At 40.6% G+C, this 12141-nt stretch overlaps 1 protein-coding gene across 1 annotated transcript in view; it reads left to right on the top strand.

Annotated features, from left to right (window-relative positions):
- The window catches only part of LOC149455563 (cytochrome P450 2K1-like), a 34566-nt gene that overhangs the window by 12683 nt on the left and 9742 nt on the right, over nt 1-12141 (top strand). Inside the window, exons 3-6 of the mRNA XM_089686013.1 lie at nt 5528-5690; nt 6526-6675; nt 6977-7137; nt 10824-10997. Coding sequence (XP_089542139.1) covers nt 5528-5690; nt 6526-6675; nt 6977-7137; nt 10824-10997 — 648 coding nt within the window. The remainder of the gene's footprint in view (nt 1-5527; nt 5691-6525; nt 6676-6976; nt 7138-10823; nt 10998-12141) is intronic.

Below are 12141 nucleotides of genomic sequence, written 5' to 3' on the forward strand. Positions count from 1 at the left end.
AATAAGTATTTGGTCACCTACAAACAAGCAAGATTTCTGGCTTTTGTGCGTTTATGAGACTGCACTGATATGCAGCATTGATGGGCACTGATAGGCAGCAGTGATGAGGTGGCACGGATAGGCAGCACTGATGCTGCTGCACTGATATGCAACAATGATGGATACTGATAGGCAGCACTGATGGGCAGCACTGATGGGCACTGATGGATGGCACTGACTGACGGCACTGCTGGGCACTGATGGGTGGCACTGCTGGGCAGCACTGATGGGTGGCATTGCTGGGCACTGGTGGGTGGCACTGCTAGGCACTGATGGGCACAGGTGGGTGGCACTGATGAGCACTTGTGGGTGGCACTGATGGGCGGCACTGGTGGGTGGAACTGCTGGGCACCGATCATCAGGGCACTGATCATAAGGGCACTGATGATCGGTGCCAATCCGTCCTCTGACAATTGTCGGTTATTGGAAGCACTTTCATCATGCTGTGAGGGCACGTTCTGAGAGGATGTCATATGACGCCCTCCTAGGACTGGACAACCACACTGTAGCCATCATTTGGCTATAGCATGGTTGCCAAGTGGTTAAAGACAAAATGAGTGTTTGTATCTGTGGCTGGCAGTGGCAGGGTGACAGTTGCAGTGAGTGGAGGTTGATGGATTCACACTCTGACAGATCTGGGGCTGGAATTCCCCAGGCAATGGGGGGAGATAAAATGCTGTGACAGAAGGCGGCCCAGCCCACAAACACACAGAACACACCTAAGCTAAGTGCTCCCACGCAGTGACAGATCTGACCACCAACAATGACACAGATCAGCAGGCCCAGCAGGTAGTAGAAGAGCAGGCTGTGGGCCATGATGATTTCATCACTCACTGACACATTGCACACATGACAGATGGCTGGCTGGGTCACACTCACACAGACACGAGACATCAGAGTCAGACATACCTTCCTCCGCAGGTGCAGCTCTGCTTCCACTGATGGATGGGAAGAGAAGGGCTGAAACTCCACACTGATCAGCAGCCGCCAGCTGACTTGCAGCATGGGACTGAGTCTGAGAAGAACACTGGAAGGAGCGGCAGCTCAGTTGCTATACTGTCCACAGACACCCGGCATCTTCCTCTGTTCATTCTTCTTTAAGTCTGAGTCCCCTCCCCTCAGCTGAAGGATCATTCATGACGTGGCAGCATCCCACACAGAGTGCCGGCCTGTGCTGTGCCCAGATGTCCCTAGGTGGCAGTGCACCCTAGATGGCTGCATAGTTTGCCTAGTGGAAGGGCAGGGGAGGGTCAAACAAGGATGCCGTGCAGGTGACCAACATCCTCCATATCAACTGATGGCATCTTTGGTTGTTAGGATGCCAGTGGCTAAAAGGTTGTAATGTTGCACAATGAAAAACGTATGGCATTGTGTAACTTAAAGGCAGGCTTAATCCACCTGCTGTCTTGTATACAAGACAATTTTTTGGCATTTTGCCAAGGCACCCCTGAAGAAACCATAGGGCACCCCAGGTTGCCTGGGTACCCTGGTTGAAAAAGTCTGCCTTAGGCAAAACTTAGACATGAGGCCCCACTCATGTCCATAATGGGAAAAATAATTCAAGCCATAAAAATTAATTGAGGGGATGGGTAAGGTAACCATTGGCGGTTCAGGAGCAAGGCCAACAATATAGGTGTGCTGTAACCCATAATTCTCTCTTCTGTGTTAGGTTGGGGGGATAGAGGGGTGGATGGAGGGTGGAAAAAATAAATTACAAATTTGCAGCATCTCACGGCTGACAGAGCAAATACAGTACATACCAACCACAGGCCGAGACATGAGATGCCAACGGCCGCACTGATGTGACTCCACTAACCCCTCATCTCTTGCACTGATAACGCTGTCCTGTGAAGTGCCCCTCCTTGTAGGCCCAGCACTAATAATACTGTCACTCCTCATTGGTTGGCGGGTGGAGCTCCAGAAGGGTTACGCAAGAGATGAGTGTAACAGGGTTCTTAACACTGCCTGAGCACAGCAATGTTAAGGTCCCCTGTCTCTCAAAACTGAGGTATTGTATTAGGCCAGTATTTCTCAATTAGGCAGATTAGGTGGTCGCCTATTGCCTTGTGCTCACAGGGGCCCCCTAATTTGCCTAATGCAGTGTTTCTCAACTGGGGTTTTGTGGTAATCTACCTGTCAGTCACAGACAGCTGACATGTAGTTTGCATGGACACAGGTGCAGGGAAGCGACTTGCATACTATTGGCTGTAGCGCACTGTTCCCCACCAGTCCCTCCTCCCTTCCTCCTATCCCGTCCATCCCAGATGATGTCACATTCAATCAACCGGGATGGACTAGAGGGGAGTAGGGGTCGGCGGGGAACAGTGTGCTACAGCCAATAGTATGCCAGCCACTTTCCTGCACCTGTGTCCATGCAATCTACCTGTCAACTGTCTGCGACTTACGGGTAGATTGCCACAAAACCCTGGTTGAAAAACACTGAATTAGGAAAATTAGGTGGCCACGAGGCCCCTGTGAGTACAAGGCCATAGGGACCATCTAATTTGCCTAATTAAAGAGCCACCTCTGTCTGAAAGGGTGGATATCTGGTTACTGAGATGTCAGTAATATTTACTCACGTGACCTCCGTTCCTCAAATTCTGTTCTTTCTGGAACAACCTGCTAAAGAGCCCACATATTCAATATACTGTATATAAATTGTCAACTCAAACAAATATAGTGTCCCTTCACAGGTAGCCTGTCTATAGATGGCAAGATAGCACTATACTTGAGATTCAGTCTAACCTGAAAAATGTAGGGGTGATATTTGATGCTAGTCTAACCTTTGATCCACATGTACAAAATGTTGCCAGAACATCTTTTTTCCACTTGAGAAACATTGCTTGGCTGTGACCTATGCTATCATATGCAGTATCTGAAAAACTGATCCATAGAATTGTGTTCTCCCGACTTGACTATTGCAATGCTCCACTCGCTGGTGTACCTAAATCCACTATTAATCAACTTTAATATGAACAAAATTCTGAAGCCAGAATCCTAGGTCTGGTACAAGTAATCATATTATCCCTATAATGGAGCCCTTGCACTGGCTACCTATCAGGTTACGCATAGACTTTAAGAACCTCTTGTTCACCTATTAGGCTCTTCATGGCTTTGCACCCCTTTATCTTTTTTCAACTTACTTCCCCTCTTATAACCTCTGTTCCTCAAATTCTGTTCTTTCTAAAGAGCCCACATCTTCAATATACTGTATACTCTTCATGGCTTTGCACCCCATTATCTTTTTTCAACTTAATTCCCCTCTTGTAACCTCCGTTCCTCAAATTCTGTTCTTTCTGGAACAACCTGCTAAAGAGTCCACATCTTCAATATACTGTACACTCTTCATGGCTTTGCACCCCATTATCTTTTTTCAACTTACTTCCCCTCTTATAACCTCCGTTCCTCAAATTCTGTTCTTTCTAAAGAGCCCACATCTTCAATATACTGTATACTCTTCATGGCTTTGCACCCCATTATCTTTTTTCAACTTACTTCCCCTCTTATAATCTCCGTTCCTCAAATTCTGTTCTTTCTAAAGAGCCCACATCTTCAATATACTGTATACTCTTCATGGCTTTGCACCCCATTATCTTTTTTCAACTTACTTCCCCTCTTGTAACCTCCGTTCCTCAAATTCTGTTCTTGCTGGAACAACCTGCTAAAGAGCCCACATCTTCAATATACTGTATATAAATTGTCGACTCAAACAAATATAGTGTCCCTTCACATTACCAGCTTCAATACAGCTCTGTAACACATTCTTAGATTTTGTCTCTTCTAAAATTGACAAGATAAGGCATCAAATTCTTACCGCACCACATATTTCTTCAATATCATTTCCTGACTTACCCAGTTTTACTGGTTCTTCTCTCACCCACTTCTCTCTACTTGACTCTGCATCTCTGATTAAATTGATTACTAATTTGAAATCTTCCACCTACATACTTGATCCTATTCCCATGCATTTATTTAAATGATGTTTTAGTTCTCTATGCCCCATTAATTCTCAATATTGTAAATGACTCCCCATTATTTCTCAATATCGTAAAGCACCGATTTTGTATCAACAATCCTCAAAACGTCTGCCATCACCCTGGTGCCAAAAAAACTCAAAATGGCTCTGGACAATTTAAACAACTTTTGCCCCATATTAAGCTTACCCTTCCTTGTCAAGATCCTTAAGCAGGCTGTGATATCTCAGTTACATAAACACATGAATTTAGTCTGATGTTGACTAATGTCCAGTCAAGTACGGTGTCCCTCAGGGCTCAAGCTTAGGTCCCTTACTTTTTAGAATTTGCATGTTTCCACTTGGCTAACTGCTTAGACCACATATGCTCTATTATCACTATGCTGATGACACTCAGCTATACATCACACTAAACTGGATTTTACTTTGGCTGCTTCTCTCCTATCTAACTGTATTTGTGATATAAAAACTTGGATGGCCCACAATTTCCTTCAATTAAATTGTGACAAGACTGAAGTCATGCTTATTGGCACCTATTATCAATTATGTAAGGCCAGTCATGGTAGCCTGTCTATAGATGGCAAGATGGCACTATACTTGAGATTCAGTCTAAACTGAAAAATCTAGGGGTGATATTTGATGCTAGTCTAACCTTTGATCCACATGTACAAAATGTTGCCAGAACATCTTTTTTCCACTTGAGAAACATTGCTTGGCTGTGAAAGGAGAGGCTTGCATTGTACACTAAAACAATATTTTTTTGGGGCCACAATCCAAAACACTTTTTAATCTGTAGTATCTGCAACAAGGGCTTGGCAGCTGTTTTTAATCTAGGATTGGTTCATTTTCACAAAATTCAGCCAGTTAGCTGTGTCTGGTGGCAGACAGGCTTTTTTTTCTGTAACCCCCCTGCATCATATCCCCAGTAGTTGAGGAGCTCATATATTCAGAGGGTGTCAACATCCACCCTTGACTCAGTGTAATTTGCCACCATATGATTTATAACTGGCAGCAGACAGCCCTAGGAAGAATGTGTTTAAAACCTTCCTTAGGTGCCACCACTACTCCTCCTTTCACGAACAGGAAAAGCAGCCCCTTCATAAAGTCAGTGATGAAATATGCATAGGAGCAGAGCTAACGCTGTTGGTATGAAACTGTTGTTGGGAAACGAATGAGTTTGTAGAGCGGCTGACTATATGCTGTAGGTGGATCAGTATCTAGTGAGAAGCTTCATAGTTTTATGGTATTACACTACTGGGATTATTTTATTTTTAAAACAAATCTGGTGTATATACAGAGGAAAAAATTAGAGATTCATTGCCTAATGGAGAGACAAAAGCAATGTGCATACTCATAATTTAGATGGGGCACAGAGAAGATGATTCTGAAGAATACTGCAACAGCAAGCTTCTAGTGGTTCTCCTTTTAGAAGCATTATTTGTTTTAGATTGCCATAGTGGGAGAAAAGTTCACAATCCAATATTCTCAAAATATTTTGTTTCTGTTTTATCTAAGCTTGCAAAGAAATTTGGCTCAGTGTTTAGTGTTCAAATGGGTACAAGAAAAATTGTTGTATTGGCTGGATATGAGGCCGTGAAAGATGCACTCGTCAATTACGCTGAAGAGTTTGGAGGAAGAGGGAAAACTAGAATATTCCAAAATATGGACAAAGATTTTGGTGAGTCAGTTTTTTGACAAATATACTCTAAAGCTGATCTCCAGGCATATATAAACAAAAATGAATGCAGCTCTGTATTCAATAATACTTTAATCCTTAAAGGGTAGCTCCACTTTCTTGAGAAAAAAAAAAAAAAAAAAAAAAAAAAGCAAAAACAATATAGCTTATAGAGTTACGACTCAAGTAACTCTATGGAATAGAGTAATGGAATGTTATTAAAAATTACTGTTCCTTTTCAATCTGCAGTGCTGTTTTTTTGTAAAATGCAATGCATTGCATTTTATACAGAACGCCCCCTGAAAATGTCATTTCCTGCTGGTATGAGAAGTCTGCACTTAGATACACCTCAGATTTCAGGAGCACCTGCAGGTTCAGAATCTGACTGATAATTATAAAACCGCTCCCATACATATTCACTCTGCACCTGGACACAGACAAACACACATCTATTTTTTCAGAATAACAAAAGGTAGGAATCTGCAACAAAGTTTGTTAAAAATCCCTGCAATGTACACAGGTCACAGAGGGGAAAGTGTTTTTTTAATTGAGCACTATAATGATAAAGGAATGTACAAGGCACAGTGTGAAATTATAAAAATGGAGAAGAAACACAAATAGACTTTTTCAGAATGTGGGATGTTTTTATTAGTAATATTGTATATATAAGATTGTAATGCAGTCTTTTGTTGATGCACAATTTTGAAAATTACACAACATTTTATTCATATGGAGTGTTTTTCATGCAGGGAGAAAATCTCCAAAACATAATATAAACTACACACATACATACAGTGTCTGCTGTAAAGGTACATTCTCACTATGTTGAATTTCTCAGGACTTATTCACTCACGTGGTGAAAACTGGAAGGTGATGAGAAGATTTACTCTGACCACCTTGCGTGATTTCGGAATGGGGAAAAGTTCTATTGAAGAGAAGATTATTGAAGAATGTTCTTACCTAATTAAACGTTTTGAATCGTTAAAAGGTAAAAGTTGATTATTTCGCACAGGGACAATTCAGTTTCTCAGTCCAACATTATTATTATTCTTTATTTCAGGTACTTATATAGCGCCGTCAATTTACGCAGCGCTTTACACATATATATATTGTACATTCACATCAGTCCCTAACCCTCAAGGGGCGTACAATCTAAGGTTCCTAACTCACATTCATACATACACATACTAGGGACAATTTAGACAGGAGCCAATTAACCTACCAGCATGTCTTTGGAGTGTGGGAGGATATACTATGTTTTTAACTTTTGCTTTAAATTTTCATTATAGGAAAACCATTTAATAATACAATGATGGTAAATGCTGCAGTGGCTAATATCATAGTTTCAGTATTACTTGGACATCGAATGGACTATGAAGACCCTCAATTTGAGAGGCTTATGACTTTGACGAATGAAAATATAAGGCTTTTAGGAAGTCGGATGGTTGGGGTAATATATATTTTGCAGTTTTCTGCTATTTAAATGTAGCATAAATTTCACATAGAAAAGTATGACAAGCACCTCTGTAACAATCAGCGCTAAACTTTTGACATTTACTGATCGTTGCTCAGCACTGCATCTCACGTCTCTGCAGTCTATGCAATGTAAATCTGCTATAACTAGGGAATCTAAAATAGACTGATTGACTTTCATCCTGTGTCCTATCAACTGGTTAGTCTGTTTGCTCATGCCCTGTATTCAGGTTTATCTCACTTAGGGCTTCTTGACACGCATGTCAATACCATGTGTTTATAAGGCATTTATTCAGCATTTTTAAAGTTTCATAACCATCCTTCCATGCCAGCCATGAATATTACAATGGGCACCACACATTGATGTATACACAAGAATAGTAGCATTGTGTTGTATTAAAAATTAAGTAGCACATTGCTTTCATGAGGCACTGATGCTTGTCAGCCACCTCTGCTTACAACGGCATTGTTCTGTAACTGGAGAACCACATATGTATTTAAGCCAAGTAATAATGTAAAATTACATAAAACATATTACATATACAAGTTATGTGATGCCAGAATATGGTGTCACTGACACTGTCCCTAATATCCCATACAGCTGACTCTGTTCCCTAATACCCCATATTGCTTAACAGCATCTTGCAAGCATGGAATTTAAAGAATTTGCATTTTTATCATATCACCCTTGAAGTGAGATAAAATAAAAAGCCCTCCTCCAAACAGTATTCCATAAAACTCAAAACCTATATATAAAGAAAAAAAAAAAGAGCGCTTGCTGCAAATAACATAGAAATAATACCAAGAAATTGTATACAGCAGCACTCAAGGACACATAGAAATACAAAAGTGTTAAGTGAATGACAACAAACTATGTTGCGCTGTAGCTTTAAATCATAATCCATCATCAATCTCCATCGAGTATGTGTAAATCCCACCAAATTGTGCAAATCATGCCAAGTACTAATTTAGATAAAGTCCACCGCTGAAGTTCATAACTTCTCTGTGATTTCCATTGAACTCTACCACCACACAAAAACACCAGCCTCTTACTGAGAAACAAGCCCCAAATTATAGAAGGTCTTGGGATGCTTAATAAAACAAATGTCTGTCAGCTGCATTCTCATGTATGGACCAGAGAACAGGAACCAGCAAAGATATAAATCACAAATCCTCCATAGTGTAAAACGGCATCATATATTTATTTATCATAAAACGTTACTCACAATGTTACAAGAGAGATATACAAAAGGACTGTCAGTCCAGGCTGCGTGATGATGGCAGCATTAGCCCCGGCCAATGCGCTTCATTGTAGGAGTTATGTCAAGAGGATAAACTCCCTAGTGCTAGAGCTTGGAAATATATAGATCAGTTCCTTCAAACATTGGTGAAAAGTACCCCTGCCTATTTGAAGGATACTAAGGATACCCTAAATATGTTAAAAACAGTTTTGGTAGATGATAGATGTTTGTGTGTCACCGCAGTGACACTTACATCTGCAAGGATGACATTTACATCTGCATCTGTCAACATCCATTTTTTGAGAAGGATCAAAGCCCTATTTTTGTTCTGTTAACAATTGTAATAGACAAAAAACGGATGTAAATAGACAAATGGTCTATTTTTGCATTGGTAGTGGATATTAAATAACTAATGCAAAAACTGATGGTAAATTGATGAGAAGCTGATGAAAACCTGATGAAACTCTGATGAAAATCTGAACTTCATCCATTTTTTCTTTGAAAAAAGGTGACTGAACTGATGAAGCGAAGGTCTGCATGTGTGAAAGGAGCCTAACACTTCAGTAGTATAAATGCTCATTGTAGAAGTTTGATGATGTGCAGGACTACTTTGGGCAAGACTGTATAGAATGAAGAATTATCTACTAATAATACATATCAAACAGAAAATACTTGTTTAACCATGAGGCTACAAGTGTATTTATTGGACATGTGCAATTATATTGGTGGAAATAGCAGACACTTCCTGGTAAAGTAGTGAGCATTCATGAAAGGGTTCCATTTTTGAGTACAGTTCAACTAACATGTCAACTTCCTGGCCAAAGGTAGTTAACCTGTTATTGCCAATTTGAAGGGCTTCAGATATGTCTCCCAATGTTCTTCACCAGGCCTTCACTATTTCCTCTAGACATGTATGGCAACAATCAAAATCTTTACTTTAATATAAATCCTCTAAATGTTAGGGCTTGAAATAAAACAATTCTTGTCAAGTAAGTTTTGCATGCCAGAATCATAGTACTAATGTAGCACTACCTTTTTTGAGGGCCGCTAGATTTGTTTTGGATCTCCCTAAGCTCTGCATGGCCAGGCAGTTTACACATTTTCACATTCAAAGTCAGTAAACAGTCTGAGCTTTTTTTTTAGTTGTTTTTATTGAGGGGTTAGCAACTTGGATGAGGTCTAGGGATATATGGGATGCCCAAGTAACTGTAAACTTGAGGACAAATGTCTTAGAAATTATACTCTACAAAAAACATGGATCACCAAAAATAGAACTCAGTCTCAGTTAAGTCCTACTGGTGTACCTCCTTGGACCCCAGATGAATCCTTCCTCTTCACACAGCTTCACCGAAAGTAACCTTGGGTAAGGGTTCCCAAGAACTAACAATGAAGTAGTCCTGGATGAGAAATAGTTTGTTCTTGCACCTGACTGCCCTCTTCCCTTACCTGGCCCAGGTGTGTAGAAGTACTCACACTGTCCTGATAACTCAGTGGGTTAAAGGTGCTTTCAGGCCTTCCGCTGGGCTGGCTTCTTCCCAGCTGACAGGTTGTCCTCCCTTTGGAGACCATGGGACAGTGAAGATCCTTCTGTTTACCAATCAGCCTGTATGTAGGCTCCCCTCCCTAGGGCCCCCTCCCCTCCTCTGCCGCTCTTTCAGAAAGTTCTCAGAGTTTCTGGACGTTTGGGAGGGCTCCAGAAATCCTGAGCTGTAGAGACGCCCAGCTTGTCCTGAGGTTAGCTCTTGCCTCATTCCCAGGCTGACTCATCCCAGGCTGCTACCTACTAGAGGGAGTTACACTAAGTATATATTTAGCAATGGAATATTTCAGAGATACCACCAAGAGAGCATTGGAGGAGCACCAGCTGACGGTCATTATTTTAAGCATTCTCAAAACCTGAACCCTGCAGGGAAGATGTAACATACTTCAATGCTCCTCTCTTCACTCCCACACATTAAAACCAATTACAAATATGATTACAGATGGGATACAAAAATGCAGAGCTTGCTAATAATAACTTTATCAATCTAAAGATGGTATCTGCTGTTAGCATATGGGTTAAAAGGAGTTGAACGACATCTGTACTGAGAGAAATACTGCGGCCTTACATTCTTTTGAAAATGCCAGCTTCCTGGCTGTCTCTGTCCTCACTGCTTTCCAGAGTCACTGACCAGGAACATATATGCAGCTAGTGAGTCCCTGAACTTGTGAGCACCTGACCTGCATACTTGTTCTGCATCACGGACTTTGAAAGTATTGAAGCCTTTCGATCAAGAGCATTTTTTAAAAAAAGAGACCAGGAATGGCAGTGTACATAAAATATTACAGAATATTTAACCATAACTATAACAAAATACATATTGCAAATATATCACCATTGCAACCTAACAGTTAAATACTTCATTTGTTCTCTTTTTAACAGATATATAATATTTTCCCTTTTTTGGGCTTTCTTCCCGGTAACCACAAAACTGTTGTGAAAAATGTGGAGGAAATTTTTGAATTTGTTAGAAACACATTTATAAAACATCTAAAGAACTTAGATGAGAACGACCAGAGAAGCTTCATTGACGCATTTCTAGTGAGGCAAAAGGAGGTAAATGAATGTTTTACAAAATATATCAGCTATTGGTAATTAGCAAAGGATCCTTTCCAGCCAGATCTTTTGGATGTGTATACTTACCCTCACTCCAGCCTTTCTGTAAGCAAAGCAGGGGTAGAGGTGAGTGAAATGACAGTTGTACTTGTTTCTTCCAAACATCATTTTAGCTGAAGTGGACAATCTGCACTGAACTCAGATTAACTGATTGGTTAGAAAAATTTTAGACTGATTAAAAGAAATAGAAAGAAAGATAGGCAAAAAAAAAGTTTTTCTTTGTTTAAAGGAGTGAGAGGTTAGGCCCTTTATAATGTTTTATTGCTGTCTTTGTCGCCATTGGGGAGATTCACTGCTCTATTTGAATTAGTGGCCATTGTCACAAACAAAGACAGTGATGGGAAATCAAAAATTTTAGAGTTGTCCTGAGAACAAAAAATTAGGGGGAAAGCATCGATTGGGAGCACCTGTTCCTGGGACAAACGCCTAAGACGGGAATTCCATTGACTTTTGGGGATTCCCTCTAATTTCTTGTTGTGTCTCTGGGACAGGAAATTAAGGGAAGTTTCCCCAATATTAAATGGAGAGCAAAACATATATAGTATGGATTTTAACACTTCCCTACAGTATCCAAAAATGAAAACAAAAAGGACTTGATTTCTTGGTTCACTTACCATAAAATTAATATATGCACATCTCCCGAGCAGCCTTTCTTTAGTGCACTATTTAGCATATATTTGATGGTTGTAATATGGATTATATTTTGTTCAATTAATCCTTGCTTTTTTAAGTGTACGTTACAGTTGACAAATATTTTTGCAAATTGTGTGAAAAACACTATTGCTATATGTTTTATTTTGTAAAATGTTCTTAAAAATGTTGAAAGTGAAAAAGTCGTGACCAGGGGCGGACTGACCATTTAGAAACTCGGGCACTGCCCGAGGGCCCGGGGTCAGTAGGGGGCCCCATGAGATGCCCTTGATACCTTTTTCATAGGCTTTTTTGAGTTTGGGCAAGGACACAGGGGCCTCATGATCCCCTGTTGCCCGGGGCCCCATGAGTTGTCAGTCCGCCCCTGGTCGTGACCATACATACACTAAGGGTAACTCCACTTTTGTTGAAAAAAATATAGTGAATCAAAAAT

The sequence above is a fragment of the Staurois parvus genome, unplaced genomic scaffold (assembly GCF_062004578.1).
Source record: "Staurois parvus isolate SC_StPar_1 unplaced genomic scaffold, SC_StPar_1.0 ptg000390l, whole genome shotgun sequence".
NCBI classification, from domain to species: domain Eukaryota; kingdom Metazoa; phylum Chordata; class Amphibia; order Anura; family Ranidae; genus Staurois; species Staurois parvus.